This window comes from Sphaerodactylus townsendi, linkage group LG04 (assembly GCF_021028975.2).
Source record: "Sphaerodactylus townsendi isolate TG3544 linkage group LG04, MPM_Stown_v2.3, whole genome shotgun sequence".
In the NCBI taxonomy this organism is placed as follows: domain Eukaryota; kingdom Metazoa; phylum Chordata; class Lepidosauria; order Squamata; family Sphaerodactylidae; genus Sphaerodactylus; species Sphaerodactylus townsendi.
Window position 1 is genome coordinate 125539724 of NC_059428.1, and position 20530 is coordinate 125560253.

The window sequence follows — 20530 nt, forward strand, 5'->3', positions numbered from 1 at the left end:
TGTCCAGTATTGGCCTTTAAACACCTAATGTACAGTTTCTGTTAATTATTGAGAAGAGAATAGACTGGAAATTAACTATGCTAAAACTAAAGTTCTCATTTTTTACAAGAGTTGTGAAGCCCATATTGTCACATAAGTGAATTAAGGGCCACAAAATTGAGCAGGTTGAATATTTCCGATACCTTGGCATGGTCCTCACAGCGACAAATCACAGCCATGGTTTGAAACAGTCTCAAGGTTCTCTTTAATCCCTCGGGAATTTAAGAACCCATAGCTTCTCTGCTGTCAGTTTTTTCTGCATAGAATGTCTTATCCTCTGCATGTGCTTCTTCCACTGTGAATCGCTTTTTTTTTTTTGGGGTTGGAATAACTGCAAACCTCTTGGTTTTTCTCTGTGTACTTTCTTACTGTTTCAGAGGATTTACATCATGGAGTCAACAGATCACTTCCATCTCTTCACATTTAGATCCCTTCCCCTCCTGAGGGCAGCTCACTTTTCACAAAGTAACTTTCCATGGCTTAAAATCCCTCTTGTTTTTCATGACACTATCTGGTCTGTTTATCTTTCCCAGTGACTTTCTGTAAATATTTTGTCACAATAGCCAATTCAATTTTTTGAATCTCATAAATTCCAACACAAATTTATTTCTCTTTTATCTTCTCAGAGAATCATTTCAAAAAAGGATCTATGTTAAAATTTGCATTTTAAAGTCCAATATTTCTTATTTAGCATATCCTTTTACTTTGTTTTTTAGAGTTTCTGAGATTTTTCATTCACAGTTTAAGCATGGATCTTCTTACCATTTTAGTTCTCCCAAACAGTAACCTTCTTGCATGTCTCAATCACATCAAGTTGTGAGGTAGCTTCTTTTAGATCTTCTTAGCATTGAATAGTCCAAGTATATGAAATCTACCTTGGAGTAGCTTTAATCTTCTCAAAAATTCCTCAGCAGGGTTTAGCAGTCAATCTCATAGGGCTTCAACTCTAGGGCATGGAAAAGACCACTCCAGCTCTTCTTCCGCCCAAGGAAACCCCTCCCAGAAAGAGGTGGGTATTATAAAGTCCCCTCCTTTATCTGGAGGTGACAAGTCAGGTCTGGGGTAGCCCCCAAACCTGAAAAATGCCCTGACAGGTTCCTCTATTAAGACAAAGGATGTTGAGTTCCTCCAAGATCTAGGCTGGAAGTGTCAAGAACAAAACACTGTTTGAAGGTTTTGTATTCTATTGTTTTTCACAATAGAAAAATGGATGGTTGTTGTGGCATCAAGTTTTCTAAGAGCTCCATTCAATGGGAGGGGGGAGATCCATTCTTTCGTGTGGCATGCTACAGCACCAGTGGATTCACCCTCCACAGAGTACTTTAGGTTGGCAAAGGATTGATCCAGACACTTGATCTCACGTGCATGTAGCTGCCACTGCACCCATCCCTTGCACTGGAAAGTGGTGCTGAATGCCAGCATAGTGGGGGCTGGCCAGGCCTGGCCAGGGGAGGAGTCAAGGTTAATCGGCTCCCTCCCAGCTTTTGCGGGCATTACACCAGTGGGCCACACTTAAGACTTAAACCACCCAAATGGTGGTGTAGGTTGACAGCAGGTCTATAGAGACTTCTCATCAGGGAGGCTTTTCCATTTTTTGAGCCTCCCCATGCCGCCAAGAAGCCTCTTTTTTGAATGGACACTGGGGTCCCAGTTCTTGGATGGGGCTTCTCGAATATAAAAGTCTTCTCTGCAATGTCTAATTCTACCTTGAAACAGGCATTTGCTTTGCTGAAAATATGGCAGATCAAAACAATATTGAGATGTCAAAATGTGCTTTTCTGTTGCATGATTTGTTTATGTTATCCCATGAGTGACAAAGTTAATTTGTTTGTCATTGAAAGTTTTGCTGTTTTAAAAGCTTTGTAGAACAAAACAGATACATCCTAAGTTTTGATTTGGAGAAATGTTACACATAGGGACCTTTTAGCGAACTGGAATAAAAAAGCCATAATTTGTTTGTGTGTGAGTGGATACAGGACAATTGTCTCTGATTTTACTCCTGATTTAAGTTATTTTTGTGGTAAGCTAACTCACTGTCACTTTAGACAAGTAAATGGTGCAAAATATGCAGCCTCGCAACAGAAATGCTTGATTTATATTCTGCCAATGCTCAGAGGTTAATCTAATCCAGTTGTAGATGGATTTTCTTTTTTAAAGAAAACTTCCAATCATTAGTCATTTATATGTTAATTGGAGTGCAGCCAACAAGACTGCCAAAATATTGATGGAGGAGGACTGAGGATTTTACCTCAGTGTTCAGCCATTAAGGACCATCAACCTTACAGAGTTTCTTTGTTTTAACAACCCAGTCAAGCCTTTTTCCACAGCATTGTCCATGTCAAGAAGATTGACCCTCTTATCATAGCCCAGGGGTAGGGAACCTGCGGCTCTCCAGATGTTCAGAAATTAGGGATTACTCTATCAAGTCTCCTACCAGCATGGTCTCACAATTGGCCATGCTGACAGAGGGCTGATGGGAAATTGTAGTTCCTGAACATCTGAGAGCTGCAGGTTCTCTACCCCTGTCATAGCCAGTGGGTCCAAGTTTCTCCCCATAACTAGACCCCACAAAAATTCCATGGCAAATTGCACTTGCCTTCCTCCTCCTTGTGCTCTCTGAGCAAGTGCTGGCTGCTTTTCTCATTCTATTTGGACCTCTTCACTTCTGGAATGGTAAATATCACCCTCCCAATACCTCAATGTAGCCTTGATGTCAGTCATCTCTCTATATACTCTAGGCTTCTCAAAGCTCTGTGCATATATTTTTGCAGCAGGTGTATTTTTATCGTTTGCAATCTTTCATACAATTGTAACTCTTTCCTTCAATTCTGGGTTTTGTTCAGATTTCTTTCGGGAATGACTTCTGTATAAATTGGTGTAGATCTCATTATCTGCCTTTCACATTGCAGGTCTGTTCTCAACTAATTCCCCTAACTAAAAGGGAACAGAAAATTCTGGTAACAAAAACTGTTGTTTGCACAACATCAGTGTTTTTCAATGTGTCCTTGCACAAATGGAAGAGAAAGCATGCTGTGCATGACAGACTATCTAGTCGGTACAGACCTCTTTGTAGGGTCAAAGCCAGTGTACTAAGCAAAGACCTGTACCTAAGCATTCAATTTCCCAGGGACCCTGCAAACCATCACCCCAAAGTGCATGACAAGTTATACCAGAAAAAGGCATGGATGTGCATTCATTCTAAGATATGAATGTATTGTGTATCTCTCCATTAGGTCTGGGAGAACCTCGTTTACTGAAGTTTTTATTGAGATGCTCAGCTCTGAAAGTACATTTTGTCCTTATGCAGAATGTATTCATTGTACTGGCTGATAATATTTTTTGGAACATGAATAAAACAATATAAAACTTTACGTGGCACACAATGTTCTATTGAAAACTTGTGATAAAACTGTTGTTCATAAAAATAAGCGGAATGTCCAGCAGGTTTCAAGTATGCATTCCCTACAAAAATCTTTCAGGTATTGAGTTATCCAATCAAATAACAGTTGTCAAGGCAGCTAATGTTGCCTTGTCCCAAGAGACTGTCCCACCTGCTAGAAAAAATAAAATTTATATAGAATTTTACACCTTTGCCCTTAGAACAGAAGTGCTACTATGTGCTAATAGGAATGTCAGTCTGACATTTCAATACAGGCTACTTAAAAAATAAATTGAGTTCTCGCTATTAAAACAAATGAACCGAAAAGTTTGTAGAGAAAAGAAAGACTTGAAGCCTGAGCTATCTTTGAAATAGTTGGCCTTTTGTGCTACTGTTCTGCATCAGAAAATCCATCTCCAGCTACCTCAAAGAACTGGATTTGAGGAATATTTAAAGCCACCAGTGCTATTAAGAATACAAAATGTAGACTTCCTTAGGATCAATATAGATCACAGAATTTTTGTGCTGTCAAGTCATACTTGACTTAGGATGACCCCATAGCATTTTGAAGAGACTTTCTGAGGTGGTTTGCTATTGTCTTCCATGTCATGACCTTGGTATTATTGGGTGGTCTCCCATCCATATAATTCCCAAGGTCGATCCTGGTTAGCTTCTGAGACCTAACAAGATCAGACCAGCTTGGACTATCCTGGTTAAACCTCATTGAAAATAAGATACCATATTTCCTCAAAAGGATGATGACCCTGAATGTAAGAAAGCCCCCTCAAAAAAGAGAAGGTTATATATAAATATAGATGACCTGAATTTAAATGAGCTCTCCTGAAAAAAGATATCAATATAAACAGAGGGATTTTTAAAAAACATAGTAATCAATATACATAGTAATCAATATACCGTAGCCCATATAGCATACAAAATAATATAATTACTTATGGATAGATCTTTGGAAAGAAAACACGACAGCAAGGCAAGGATACTATATGCACAGAAAATAAAAATTCTAGCTGTGCTTACAATTGAAGAAGGGTGGGTGAAGGTATTAGAATTGGCAGAGGTGGAAAAGTTAACTTTGTTACTCAAAGAAAATAAAATTTATGGATAATTGGAAACCCTTAATAGAGCATTGAGGCAAAACGGAAAAAATAAATTGATGACTACCGTATATACTCATGTATAAGCCAACCTGTGTATATGCCAAGGCACCTAATTTTACCACCAAAACTAGGGAAAAACTTCTATTGACTCATGTATGCTTCCAGGGTGGTAACTCCAAAGCAGGTGAGGGGCAGGGGAAAGAGCTGGGGTGTATGCTCCCCACCCGATTGCTCCCACCCCTGTCAGCCTCCTGGATTCCCCACAGCAGCCTTGGCTCCTTGGATCCCCTTATTAAATTCTAGGCGTTTCCTTGCAAGCAAGGAAACCCAAAATGCAGACCCAAAATGCATAACTTAAAAGATAGCCCAAAGGCAAGACCATGCCTGCTAAAAGATGAACTTTTTAATGCACAGAGCCGGTAGGCCTGTGTGTAGCCTGAGCATTTGAGGCACTCGTGCATGGTCTGACATGGGTCTGTGGTCTTGTGGGGGTGTGGCCTCACCGGGGGCATGGCAGCCAGGCTTGGGCGCCATTTTGCGCTGGGGTCTGTTTACCCTCCCCCATGCCTCTGCAAGAAAGTCCCTTTTTCTTCTTTTTAAATTTTTTTGCGTTGAACACGCAAAGCTATGCAGGTGCACCCAATCGGATTGCGGGAAAATCAGCACAACAACTTCTATAACTCTTTATCATTTTCCAGGCAAGGAGCTGCAGATTGTAAGGCTTGCTCATGAGTCCCTTCAATGACTTCTTTCTCCTCTTGAAACACAAAGCAACTAGAAAGGAAGCATTTGCCACCCTTGGCATTTCTTTCATTGATTCTCCCCTTTGCTGGTGAATGAGTGGGTGCCCTTTCTCTAAAGTTTTTCCTGCTCACCCTGTGAATTACCTTTCATGCCCACAGTGGTGCAAAAACCAAATCAAGGGGGGCTGGTGAGCAAGGGGGGAGTCCTGCGATGCACTGGAGTGTGTGCCAGGTGCAGGCTTATATGGCAGGAGAATTAGTGCGGAAACTCCAGGGTGGCAGGGACGTAGGGCATGCACATGTATATATACACACTGTGTATATATATATATATATATGCTAACTGCTCATATATATATATATATATATATATATATATATATATATATATATATATATATATATATATATATATATATATATATATATATATATATATATATATATATATATATATATATATATATATATATATATATACACACACACACACATACATATATATATACTGCAAGTACAAGCCCTGGCCAGTTCTCATAGCTAGTACTCCCATGCAAGCAGTTCTGGAGTACGTAAGAATTGCCTGTCAGTTTATTCCTCAGTCCACTCATCTATCTGTCTAGTGCAGGGGTAGGGAACCTGCGGCTCTCCAGATGTTCAGGAACTACAATTCCCATCAGCCAATTGGCCATGCTGACAGAGGCTGATGGGAATTGTAGTTCCTGAACATCTGGAGAGCCGCAGGTTCCCTACCCCTGGTCTAGTGCATTTTTTTAGGCTGCTCAAAGTGGTAAATATGCCTTCCTATTTTTTTTCTTATAGTAACTGTATGAAATAGTTGGACATGAGAGTGAGTGATTTGATCCACTCATCCGGCTTCATGGCTAAGCAGGGATTTGAACCAAGTATTCCCAAGATCCAAGTCCAACACTCTTTCCATACCACCTCTAGATTCCCTCTTATCTCTGATAAGAGATAGCATCATGAGAGCCTGCATCTCCATCTACAGACATGGTTGCCACAATTTTCTTTTTAATCACTGTGGCTTGGAAAGGATAACAGAATTATGAAACTTAAATCCTTCCTTCCTTCAATGGTGTGACTTTATCGGTCATAGCCTTCAGCATAACCCCACATATATCTATTTCAATCTCCCTGTTCCCTTCTAAGTACGCCTTAATTATAAAAGTTTAAAATTTTTATTTTATGCTGAATTACTAAAGGATAAGAGACCTCGAATTTAGTAACATTCAGATTGTTATCCTGCAAAAGGAAGAGAGAGAAAAAACTGTCCTCACTGCTTATCAGTTCATCCTTTTCTTACAATGGGGTTATCCATCTCTCTCTAATTTCACCAAATAAAGGGGACTGAAGGAATAAGTGAGCCAATGTATATATCTTCCCCATGTTACAAATGCACCAACATTCTGAAAAAGGAACTACTGGCCTTTTAATTCAGGTGATAGTACAGCATTTTGTCTGGGTCTGGCAGCCCCCCGCCCCCCAGTATCTGGGTGAATTACAGTATCTGGGTGAAACTTAAATGAGACAATGGAAGTACATTTTTGATTATGGATATGCTGGAAATAATGCCATGGAAGGCTTTCACTTTCATGCCCCAATTGTGACCTTCTCAAAACATCTGAATACCCTCTGTTTAAAGCAGAATGCTGGACTGGCGAGACCTTAACATGACCATTCTGCACAGCCTAAATAAGATGTCCTGGGGATGCTAAAAAAGCATCTTGGGAAGGCATCCTGTGCAGTTTTCTTCCCTAGAAATCCTCAGGATGCCTTATTTTAGCTCAAGGCATCTTTTTTGGAGAACACTTCAAAGTGCACCTTTCCCCCCCTAAGCTGCCTGCAAGACATCTTTTGCCAGGCTGTGCAGAATACAAAGCAAATGCAGTGTCTTATTTTTTTCACCCAACCATTTTGCTCTCTGGTCAGTTTCACCCTCAGCTGGTGCCTGACATGATGGTGAAGGGATTCTCCCTGCCTCCTTTTTCCTAAGGTTGCCCCAGGATATTTGCTCTGCAGGCTCCGTTCCTGGGCACCTTTTCAGCCTCAAAAGTACATAGCTATAATCAGCTGAATTATTGCTGCCAATTCCAGCAGTATATAGTTTTTCTTTTTTTAAAAAAATGGAGGACCTATCTTCAAAGATACACAGACATGCATATGTGTGTCTGGGTATTTTCGAAGATAGCTCCTCTATTTTTTTTTAAAAAAGGAAAACTATATATTGCCAGAATCGGCAGGACAAGGATCAGAGCCTGCATAGCAAATGTCCTGGGGCAGCCTTCAGCTAATGGTGGCATGGAGAATCCCTTTGGCTGCACACAAAATGTCAGGTGCAAGTAGAGAGTGAAACTGACCAGAGAGCAAAATGGTCAGGCAGGAAACAGCCTCTTTTCCTCTCTGATGCCTTTGCCATCTGGAAAGCACACCAGAAGCTGCCTCTTTTTCACATGTCCCCCAGACATTCTATTTTGGGTGTGCAATGAGATTTTCAGAAGCTTTTCAGATAGTGGGTGTGGCACATTTGTTATTGGCTGTCTTCCTTCAAATGAAAAAGTATTCCATGCAGCCACTGGAGGAGCCAGAGGACTGGTGATGACTTGAATTTGTGGTTCCATGTCCCCTTTAGACTTTCCTTCTGGTTATCTCCCTTTCCTCCCTCCCTCTCTTCATTTTTAAAAATTATCCCTTTGCTATTTTTTTTTTGCAAAGCAAGGAGGGAGGTATTGGGTTCAACTCTGCCTCTTGTGATTGGGGATTCCGAATCAAGATACTAAGGTTGGGGATTCTGGATCTAGATCCTTCTGTGACCCCATACACCACAAAACAGGAACTCAATACAATTTTTGAAACTGCTTTGCCGATTTGACTGTCCCATCTCCATGACTGTACACAGGTTTTTTTTTCATTTGTTGGATGTATTGTTATCTTCTTTTTCTGCCTCTCTCCCATTTCAGGAGTTACTGTACTTGAAGGGCCAATTTACGCAGTGGGAGGCCATGATGGCTGGAGCTATTTGAACACAGTCGAGAGGTGGGATCCCCAAAGTCATCAGTGGACATTTGTAGCCAGTATGTCCATTGCCAGAAGCACTGTTGGTGTGGCAGCATTAAATGGCAAGTGAGTAGGAGGGGAAATGCTTGAAAAAGATAACGTTATAGTGATTCGAAATGGGCTTTTGGGAATAGGTATTCCATTGTATCTTTCATTGACTAGATGCCAGAATTATCTCCACTGTGGGGTAAAACTGAGCACCCAAAATGCTTTACTGTTACAAGCACCATAAGACTGTCTGATGCCAAGTACAGGATTCTGTGGTTAACGAGCACTCTGTTGAAAGAGCTGAGAGCAAGGTGAAATCTCACAATTAACATTATAGGTAGCAGAAATGATAATTTTTCCAACTATTGTCTTGTACCATAAGAGCTTGGAGAAGGAAACCTCTAATGGCTGATGAGATGGAAGTTTTTTTTAGCTGTGTGGTTAAGAAAAAGTAACAGGTATAACTGCTGATTAAAACAAAGTTAACTAACATGGGTCAATTTAATCTGATCATTGTTAGTAAACTCAACAATGAACACCAGTGTGGTGTAGAGAATTAGAGTGGTGTAGTGGTTAAGAGGGGTGGACACTAATCTGGAGAACTGGGTTTGATTCCCCACTCCTTTACACAAGTGGCAGACTCTTTTCTGGTGAACTGGATTTGTTTCTCCACTCCTACACCTGAAGCCTTCTGGATGACCTAGTCACAATTCTTTGGAACTCTCTCAGCCCACCTACCTCACAAGGTGTCTGTTGTGGAGAGAGGAAGGGAAAGGAGTTTGTAAGCCACCTTGAGTCTCCTTACAGGAGAGGAAGGTGAGAAAAATCCAAACTTTTCTACAAATCCAAACTCTCTTCTTTGATTCTGAAAAAAACCCCAAAGAACAGAAGAATAACATGTAATTATTCATTCAGCATGAAAGACTCAGGCTTTGATCCTAGTTTCTGCTACAAAGCATGCTTCCTTTCTCACTAAAACCTCTGTTTGCGCAAGATCAGTGGGCACTTACATGAATGGAAGTTTTAGAAGATGAGCAAGTGCACGCTACAGCCGTGATTATCAAGTGTACTCAGAACAAATTCATAGTATGCAAACCCCAATTTTCACAAAGAAGAGATTGGAATTCTTTTTTTAAAGAAACTGAAACAGTAGAGGACAATGTAAGCCTATTCACACCTGTTGGAAGTAGAAAAGGATTTTTTTTAACATTTCACATAATTTTTTAAGCAGGCATCTTGGTTTTTAGGTGCTGGCAGAGCCTGGTCTTCGGTTGGAGACTCAGCTTTTCTCCATTACACTCCTCCACAATACCTTTTATGAGCTTTGGATAAGATGTTCCTGACCTATGAAATGTCCATCTTGTGCTTTCATGATTATCTTTTACTTTTTGCATAACCAGGTGTTTAACAATTTTTCCCTTCTCACCCTGCACTATTTTTATGCTATTTGCTTCTCTACCAGTTTTATACCGTTGGATTTACTGGTTGCTGTTGTTGTTGTTAAATGAGATTAGAGCTTTAATATTGTTTTTAATTTTTTTAAATTTTTAATGTTATGTGTGCACTTCCTTACACCTAAATGCAGAGCGGGGAGGTGAAGCCACCTATGGAGGTGGCACAGGAATGCACTGGTGGATTTGCCATTCCTGGGGTACTTACTCTTACAGTAGGCTGACCAGACGTCCCGCTTTTGGCGGGACCATCACGCCTTTAGACAATTTGTCCAGCGGGTTCTACAAATTGTCCCGATTTTTGGGAGGCTGCTGCACTGCCTTCTGGGGTGCAAGGCAGTGCGGCAGCCTCCCATGCGCCCGGCTGCAGGAGCGCATGACCTTCTGGGGCTTGCCGTTTGCCGCTCTGTCACAGGGCGGCAAATGGCAAGCCCCAGAAGCCCGTGCGCTCCTGTGGCCGCGTGCACGGGCTTCTGCAGCCACACGCGCGCGGCCGCTTCCCCGTCCCAGATCACAACTGCTATCTTACAGTGCTCCTGTGCCCCTGCCTCCTCCACTGGTGTAGCAGGGGCGTCCTGGTCTTTGCCTGCTGGAATGCTAGAGCTGGAGACTTGAGTTTACACCACCCTTTTGGGTAGCGTAGACCCATAGAACCCAGTGGAGGTCTTGTCAGCAATGGGGAGCCATCTTCTATTTTTCCCCTCCCTGTACCACCAAGAAGCCCTCTTGAAGGCAATGGGGCAGCACTGAAATAGTGCTGTGTCCCACTACTGGGGGCTCTAGATTGGGCTGTCTGACCTCAATTTCATGGAAAAGCAGTGTAAATTGTTTCAAATAAGCAAAATAGATAAATATTTATTAGCATAGTCTTGTTATGATTATGATGTAATCAACTTCTGTAGCCTGGAACAGCTGTATTGGCATCCCGTCTACTCAGTGTGATTTGTGTCTCTCAATTGCTTTTAGTGCAGCTTTTACTTCACTTTTCAAAATTACAAGTTCAACAGATTTTTCTTTGAAGGAATCTGTCATTCTTTCAACTCTATCTATTTAGTCATGCACTTTTTCCATCTTTATTTTGTCCTGATCTAATCATTTGTTTCCATGTTGATATAGCTATGTTGATATAGCTATGTGTCTATAGCTGTGGTTTGAATTTCCTTTTGATTTCTTGGATCTTGGTGAAGGGATCTCTTTTTTCTCCCCTGTTTGTTGCTCTCTCTCTCTCTGTCTCTCTGTCTCTCTGTCTCTCTGTCTCTCTCTCTGGTTGTTATAACAGTTCTCTTTGTCTCTACATGCAAGTCACTGAAATGCTGCATTTAGAATTCTGATGCAAAATAGTTATGCATCCAAGGGAGCCAGGAAGATAACAAAGTTTCCTAATTGGAAATTCTGTCATTTTTCTCTGGAGGAAAAGAAAATGTCAATGCTTCTAGAAAGTTTTCAGAAAGTTTGAAGCCAATGGGGTGGGTGGAGGTGAGGGGACAAACACACTTCCCTAACAGGAAAATTGAAGTATGTCATACCTAAATACACCTCCTTCTTTTAACAAACATAAAGTGCATTATACACCTGTATTATTTAGCATTACTATGGCATCTGAAGTATAAGTACCTTACAGTGTCATCCAAAGATTACTTTGCTGAGAATAAGCCTCTTTGAATAGTCTTGAGTGCATTTCTAAGTGGGATTTGGAATGGCACAGTTTAGCCTGACATTGTCAGATTTCAGAAACTACGTAGAGTCAGTACTTGGATAGGAGACCTCCAAAAAAGACTCTGCAGAGGAAGGCAATGGCAAACCACCTCTGCTTCTCACTTGCTTTGAAACCCTATGGGTCACCATAAGTTGTCTGTGACTCGATGACACTTTACACACAGAGAAAATTACTAATAGATATACGTAGGATTATTGTTTGTGTAGGACTGTTGTTTACATTCAGTTTAGACAAAATGCAAATACAACCTATGTTGGAGTTGCACATTTCTTATCACCAGTTTACATAACAAAATGTATCTTTTCTTATTCTTACAGGTGTTATTGTGATGGGATTGGAATTTATAGCTGACTCAGGGAAAATAATAGTAGGCTTCACAGCCTATGTAGTTTGTGGACCTCAGTGAGAGTGTAATGAAATCTTTAAACAGCTGTCATCGCTGTGGCTGGTGTTTCCATTTTTCATCACATTTGACCATCAGAATGATACATATTGGGGTAACAGATAGGGCATGTTCTTCCCGAAAGTTCACAAAAGGTAATCAGTTAATTCCATGCTGTAGAACTGCCAATCAACTGACAGGGTAAGATGCTGTTGGGCAGATAGTAAATTGTTCTTCAAAACTTGCAAGTGCCATCATTACCTTAAATGCACAGGCAGAAGCTGTTCTTTGATATCTGTATCACATCAAATGTAAGATGTGCAATTCGTTTGAACAGTTTTGTGATGATGCCGGTAATATAGTGGGAGATTTATCCGTGAAGCATGAGAAGCACCCCAAAAATAGAATGAATAAATCTGAACAGGGTATTCAGTAGTTTATAAAATTCATGAAATGTCATTAATCCCTTTTGATATGCATATGGAACATAGTAGATTTCAAAGCATTTCTACATTTTTGTTTGTTTCAGGGGTTTTGTTTTGTTTTGGGGCTTTTTTCCCATTGTCACAGCTGACTTATGGTAACCCCGTAGGGCTTTCAAGGCAAAGATGTTCAGAAATGGTTTACCATTGCCTGCCTCTATGTCACACCCCCGGGATTCTTTGGAGGTCTCCCATCCAAATAATTGCCAGGGTCAAGGGTGAGAGAGTATGCCTGGCCCTAGTCCTCTCAATTTCACATGGCAGAGTAAAGATTTGAACCTGAGTTTTCTCAGATTCCAGACTGACACCTTAACCACTACACCATGTTAGCTCATCTGTTGTAGCATCCCCCCCCCCAAAAAAAAAGTAGTTCAAATTTGTTGCATATCCAACAAATAGATGAGAATAAGTGTGACTCTTTGGGGTGCAAGGCTTATACAAACAAATCCATTTTTGATCCTGCCTGCCAAATATTCCAGGGCTTAGTAATTACACATGGGAAGGCACTGGCTACAGCTGTCCAAATAATACATCCTACCATAGGAGATTAAAAAGAATGGAAAACTCTGACTTTTTTACCCCTTTAAATTGTTGGGATATCTGGCTAAACAGGCATCTTCTTGAAGAAATCATCAAGTCCCAACTCTTGAAAGCATTAGAAGAATGTGAAGCTGTTATCAGCAATTTACCCAATTAATCAATGCTAAAATTAGAAGGAGGAGGAGGAGGAGTTTGGATTTATACCCCACTTTTCTCTCCTGTAAGGAGACTCAAGGTGACTTTCCCTTCCTCTCCCCACAACAGATGCCTTGTGAGGTAGGTGGGACTGAGAGAGTTCCAAAGAACTGTGACTAGCCCAAGGTCACTGAGCAGGAAGGTAGGAGTGCAGAACCACATCTGGTTCACCAGATGAACCTCCGCCACTCACGTGGAGGAGTGGGGAATCAAACCTGGTTCTCCAGATTAGAATCCACCTGCTCTTAACCACTACACCCCGCTGGCATAATTGATATTATGGGTACACTTTACCAAGTCAGACTTACCAACAGTAAAATATCTGGTGATTCTGCCAACTCTGCAACCTCCCCACGCCTCCAGAAAGCTTCTCTATGAGTGGTGGCCATTTGGATGGGACTGCCCATGTGTGACAGAGGATTGGAGAGCATAGGGAGGCAAAAGGATCAAAACCTTGAATTTGATGAATTGTCTGTCAGACCACAAAGCAGATTTGTAGTGCATAAAGCTGTTGTGTCTCCCTGCTGAATAACATATTTGTCCTGAATTTTATGAGGGAATTGTGCAGAAAAGACCTCACTGAGACTTGTGTGAAAAATGCACATTATAGTCCTAAAAAATTTCAGTTGGCTCACCATGTCTGCTGTGTGTAGCAGTAGCCCCTGGCACATGCTGCTTCTTCAGTGCACCCACTGGAATCAAGATGTTTGGTTAGCTTGACAGTACCAGACAAAAGATTGGATCCTATTACTCTTTTCTGGGTGGTGCAGTGATTAGAGCAGCAGACTCTAATCTGGAGAACTGCTGGGTGACCTTGGACCAGTCCCAGTTCTCTCAGAACTCTCTCAGCCCCAACGAAACCCTTTCTGCACAGGCACTGAGTGGGGGTGCGTCAACATAGTTCATGCCAACGCACCCCCGCAGGACCGTTGCATGGACGGAGGCCAGGAGGCGTGTCCCATTGCCTCCACAGAGCGCCGGAAGACAGCAGGTGGTAAGGAGCCGTTTGGAGGAAATGGCGGCTTCCGCCCGCTGCCGTTTGCATGGCAGCGGGTGGCAGACGACCTATCCAAAAAACCTTGCTTAGGGAGTGAGGTTCAAAAGGTGCGTCTTCGCGCCGCTTGGGAGTGCGAACTCCTCCCCAGGGACACAGTTTTTAGTGTCCCTGGGGCGCTCTATTCTGCCTGTGCAGAAAGAGCCTACCTCACAAAGTGTCTGCTGTGGGGAGGGAAAGGCAAGGCAATTGTAAGCTTCTTTCAGACTCCTTACAATAGAGAAAAGCAGAGTATAATGGTAAACTTTTCATCTTGCTGCATGTTTTCCTTCAAGAGAGATAAATATCCTCCATTGGAGAATAGCCTTATTTTCTGAAGAAAGGATTTTTTTTTTGTTAAAGGAAGTATTTATTGTTGGAGGAACACTTAGTGGTATGGAATTAAAGGATAAAACCCAGTATGACATTGTGAGGGTCTTATGTTCGGAATTACGTACAGAATTACAGTAGTGGTAGTCATCTGTTTTAAGACAACACTTGTAATATGCTTACCAAATGTAAGCATATTACTTTACAACACTTGTAATATGCTTACCAAATGTAAGCATATTACTTACCATATAACTTTACAAAGCCATCTTTCCCTTTTTTGTGTATATCTAAAAATAGCATTTTAATCTCAGGACATTGTGACTGACCTCAAGTTATCCACCTATAAACCACAGTTAACTTGGTTAAGTGACATTGTTCCAGCACATCAACTTGCTGCACAGCTGAAACATTCAAGTGTAGCTCCGATGGACTGTTTTGCTTTAACTGCATAACTTGTTCTCACTCAGAAAGAATGTAGGTTTTTAAAAAATGAATTTATGACTGTATTTAGCTACTCAGTGAAATGTAGATATACTAAATGATCTTCAAAGTACAGCTTAAGGAGAATTCCAATTTGTTACTTTTTCTTCCTGTTTTGTGCATTGCTAAGCATACTGCAAATACAAGTTTTATAGATGCATGTGCTTAAAAAGGTATGGAAATAGACTGATAGAACTGTAAAAAATATTTTAAAATGTGAGTTGAAATCCAATTTAATATAATTCCATGGAGAAATGAAAAGGGTTGCTAGTTCAGTATTGAGGCACAAGGGAAAGCATATGTAAGAACCAGAAATCATTCTTGCTTTAGTGTGACCAGTGAAGTACAGGGTCCCCCTAACCTGACTTACACCCTTCAAAACCTATAGATTCCAATCAGCTTAGAATGGTGTAACTGTGCTTGAGATGGAGGCAGTAATAAGAGTTCATGCCAGATGGTTTCTCTAAATTTGTTGGACATTATGGTTCAACAATGGTTGAAGAGTACCATGATTTTCAATTTCTATTCCTGCATAAAATACACTTCACAAGAATATAATCTGAACTAAGTACATGATATTATTTTTACCTTTCCAGATTTCCTGTGGCAATTAGGCAGGTGTCTTCTCAAGTTCATAGAAGTTTTCATTTTATGAAAGTTTCAATTAGTGATGAACTTTCCTTTTCTCCATTGGAAAGTAAGAAAGATGACATCGAATTCTAAGAATAGGAATAAAGCAGCTGGTACACAGTTCAAAGGTGGTCCAGAAACAGTGGACAAAGACTGCAGTGTGGGCAGCCTAAATGTAGGAGAATGTGGCCTTCTAGCAATATTAAGAGAACTAATCTTCCTAAACAAATAAGGTTCCTGTCCTCCGAGGAAGGACAATGCTGTAGATTATGGCTTGATAATCAAAGCCAGGGAGTGTCTAGTGGTTGATTAGATTTAGGATGGAATTGATGAAATCACAATTCTGGGGTATTCTAATTCAAAGTAAGGTAGTGTGGTTCCCAGGAGCAGGGCAGGAAGGTTGTGATAGGATTAGCAAGAATAGCTGGCAGGAAATTTGATTGTTTTAGGCTGACTGGTGTTTATCATATCTTTTCTGAGCAAGAGAGCAGGTGTGCAGTATTCAGGAGCTGTGGCCATTTCCCAGGCAATGCCCATTGTCATCCAGATAGTGATACTCAAGGCTGAAGTAAGAGTGTAGCTGGCAGCTACACATTCTAATATGAAACTGGAGGACTTGTCCAGGCAGGTTCCTTTCCTGTAGGTGCCACAGTACATCTTTCTTAATCTGAATTCCTAAGGCACCTTTAGGGGAGACAGGTAGAGCACTGCTTCCTAAAAACAGTCCCCCTCTTCTTACAAATAGCCCCCCCTTGGTCTGCCTTGTAACAATTCCTGATGTGAAAGATATTTGGCTGGTCTCAACTAGGGCCATGGCATTCTTGGCCCTGCCCCCCACCTAGTGGAATGCTTTATCTAATGAGTTATGGACCCTATGGAATCTGATGCAATTCCACAGGGCCTGTAAGACAGAGTTGTTCTACATGGCCTTTGGTTGAGGCAGCTACACTTTCCATCCAAGGTGTTCCTCTCCCTGATACCCTTCCTTTACTGGTCTGGATTTTACTGATTGAGATGTAATTTCTGAATTTTAGCTTCTTTAAGGTTTTTAGTCACCATCTGAGTTTTAACATATTTGATGCATTTAAGACAGCGGTGTAGCTGCCATGGGGTGAGGGGCACTGTGCCCTGGGTGTGCACCATTGGAGTTACAAGATCCGGAAAATCGCCCCTGCATCCTCCTTCCCCCACCCTACCAGCCTTGGCAGAAGTCTGGAGCAGCCTAACGTTCAGCCGGCTGCAAAGAGCAGCTTGCTGAACTAACATAAATGGGGGGGCGTGGGGGGCAATCTGGAGCAGTCTGGGGTTCAGCCGGCTGCTCTTTTCAGCCTTTTCAGCAAAGAGCAGCCAGCTGAACTAAGGTAAGCGGGGAGCACAGGGTGTAGGTGGGCTGTGGGGGGTGGAACCCCATGGTGGGCATCCCAGAGCAGCCTGGAGTTCAGCTGGCTGCTCTTTGCAGCCTGGAGTTCAGCCGGCTGCAAAGAGCAGCCAGCTGAACTAAGGTAAGTGGGGGGCACGGGGGACACCATGGGGGGCATGGGGAGGCCCCAGGCACCATTCCCCCACCCCCACACCACTGATTTAAGATAGTGGAGTTGCAATGATTTAAGATAGTGGAGTTGCAATGGCAGTGGAGCATCTACAAAAAATGACTGTCCCCTTTGCAACAATGCAAATGCCTTTCTACATTATTCAAATACAAGCAAAAGAGAATTTCAGTACAGAGTTGTCATTTCTGCTAGATGGTTTGGGGGTTGTGGATAAAGTGAGTGTATCAGTGAAGATCTTTGACAGCTGGCATATCAGTGAGGTCTGGCAAGTAGAAACGTGTTTGCCTTCCATAGTACTCACTTTTTAAATAATCTGCTGTTATACAAAATGTTAATATTGGGAGTTAGTTGACTTGAAAGCATGGTACTTTCACAGCGTATATTTACTCACCTAGTTTTTACAACAGATCAAAGAGTGCTCCGTGAGCACCCATAAAATCTAAAATGAAATTAGGAAGATACATTTCATTCTGATAGATTTAATTATTAGGAGCTGTGCTTGAATCAAAGAGAGGACCATTATTTCTTTACTAACTGTTCTGGTTACGATGCTTTAAAAGTGATCTATGGTTTCTAAGATTCACTTTTGAGCAGGTTCTTTTTTCCATTCCCCTTTTAAATAATTCTCAGCATGCATGTTTAAAAGCAATAGAGCTCACCTTTTACTTCCTCTAATGGAGCATCATAATAAGATTTTCTGGACATCAACAGCCCACTTTCTGATTGCCCGAATCATATTAAATGTTCGAGCACTGAACGAAATGTCAAAAGCCACCCATGGGGCACACCCCAGGTATCCTTTCACATTTGCACAATTCCCACCTTCAAGAGGCAACAGAGAAACAACCTATGCCTTTTATTGATCTATCTCTTTCCACAAATATACTTTCAAGTACTTCCACCAGCTTCAGCTGTTTGTATGAAATTTAAGGGGGTTATTCCTGATTGGAAACAGATAAAGCAAATGGATGCAAATTACGATGATCTCTGGTGCTTTTTCTAGGTTTAACACACTTAGAACCCATACAAAGGGGGGGATCCATTCTTCCTAGGGCACTTACCCCTGTGGCGGGGTAATATTACTGGCATGCGGTCACTGCCACCCCCTGGCACTAGAACACAGCACTGAACACCATGCCAACACATCATCACCACCGATATAGCAGGGTAGGCCTTTGCTGGCAGTATGCCTGCTGGTCATAAGTCTACTGTTACCCATCTTCAACAGGTTGTGAACGTATTTTTAGGGAATCTCCACCAGCTGCTAAGAGTGTAACAGCACACACATATCTTTAAAGTAGCGATGGGGAAAATCTCTGCTTGGCAATGTGAGAGGCAGGCTGGGAGGGGATCTTTTTAGACTGTGTATACCAGAAATGGCTTGAAACATATCTGCAGAGAATTCACAAAAGACCAAATTGTAGTTTAAATATTTTTATATAAATTTTGTTGCAAGCAATCAAACAGTAAGACGTCAAGGCAAATACACACAGTTCCTAAGTATATAGATAGGGAGGAAAAGATAGGTGGGATGATAGAGTGGGATTTGGGGAAGCAGGGGACTTATACATTACCTAAATCAGCTGATGAGGATCTAGAAGAAGGCAAGGATTTCTATGCCAGCATAGAAACCCAATGCAAAAGACGATATCGTGTCTCACACCAACGTGACCAAGAGACGTTCAAGCTAGTAATGAGCACTGAGGCTCTGGTGAGCAGTATTTTTATAGGGTGGATCGCTAGTTTGGCGGGAACTTCAAGCTTAGGTTTCGTTTTACTTGGGATTTCCATGCTGGATTTGCAAGGCTTGAGCTAATTAACGGCTCCATCTATTGTTCTAAGCCCCGGGACAATGGGGCCAATTGGTCCTAGATTATATCAGTGGTCATTTCCCCACTTCAGAATTAAAGTGGAGGCAGACCGGGCTCATAAGAACTGGGTGTTCTTGAGTGCAGGTTAATGTTCTCCGCTCTAGTTTGTCCATTAGGGGAACTCACCTTTCTGCTGTGGTTTTTTAGAAGCAGCACTCCCCACAGCTCCACTGTCTGCAGTGATCGGCAGGGCGGGTCTCTGCTACGATTGGTTGGAGTCCCATTTTGGAGGCTGAACCCTTTTTTTATTTTTGCTTCCCGGAATCAAGGTTGAAACGTTCCCATATGCACACGTCATCACAAAGCTGCCCAATGTGATTTCCCTGCTTTTGGTGCTGGCTTTTGAGTGGCCAGTATGTTGTGGCGTGAAAATTTGCTGAACTTCCTGGTTGTTTGTTTGTGGCTTCATGATAACGCTGGGGACAGAAACTGTGGGGATTAATTGTGCTGTGTTTTGAGTGAACCTAAATAACAGTGGAACCAGTGCATCAGAATCCCGTTGCTTTCAGCCCAAACAGAAAAACCTTGCCCTGGTAAAAAATCAGCCCCAATTATTTTGTAGACAATTTTTTCTTAAAAAAAAAAATTAGTTGTCCCTGGCAGGACTAGAACTCAGATGCTTTCACATTGTGGCACAAGCAGAGAGAACACTGCATTAGCTCGGTAAGCCACTGCAACTCTAGTGGAAGATATGTGTAAATACTAGGCTTTCAGTGAGTGATCCCTTTCATTGCTATGTAAACGCCCCTATGTTGCAACATAGGGTCAAATACACAACGATCTCTTCTCCCTGAAATAAAAAAAGGCTGTGCACATTGCGCACAGCCCGCTGCTTCCTTATTAAGCAAAAGGCTACACGTCACTAACAGGGGCGGGAAACCAAACCCCGAATTCACACACACACCCGGATTTCCCCACTGCCCAGCGCTCTGCGCGGGGTTTTCCTAAAGGTGCTCTTCCATCCAGGATCTTAAATGACACGCGCTGAGGGGGTAGGAGAGTGACAGAATTCGGGGTGGCTGTGTTGTTGCTGCTGGTGTAGTGGGGAGTGCATCCGGACCCCAGGTTATTTGCTGCCAGTAACCCGCAACAAATGGTGAGTGGGGAAACAACCAGTGATACCATGAATGGTTTATGCAGAGATGCTTCTTCAAGTCTCTGCCTTAAGTATTCAGATTTAGCTGAACCTGATTGATTAAGGAAGGAATTTTGTTGTTAGGGAGATCATATCTAGAGGTTGAGGAAATGCACGGAGAAAGCAATTGTTTGGAGAAAGGTTTTCTCAAAAGCACAGTGGCTTCCAAAAGCATCTTATGGAGGTGTGGTGTTCAAGAGATGTGTGGATTCCATTATGTCAATGGAGTACTCTGGTAGGGTGAGATAATCAAAGATACATTCCTTGTTATGAGACGTCCAGATAGTATTGCCTGGAGTAACTCATAGATTAAATTTCTGCAAACAGGCTGTTTTGCCTTAGACTTGCTCTTGGCTGGGACACTCTGCTATCCACCCATACAAATATGGAGA

General features: G+C 41.9%; 1 protein-coding gene across 1 annotated transcript in view; it reads left to right on the forward strand.

The window, feature by feature from the left end:
- The window catches only part of KLHL1 (kelch like family member 1), a 244326-nt gene that overhangs the window by 179681 nt on the left and 44115 nt on the right, over positions 1-20530 (forward strand). The window contains exon 9 of the mRNA XM_048494120.1: positions 8255-8417. Coding sequence (XP_048350077.1) covers positions 8255-8417 — 163 coding nt within the window. The remainder of the gene's footprint in view (positions 1-8254; positions 8418-20530) is intronic.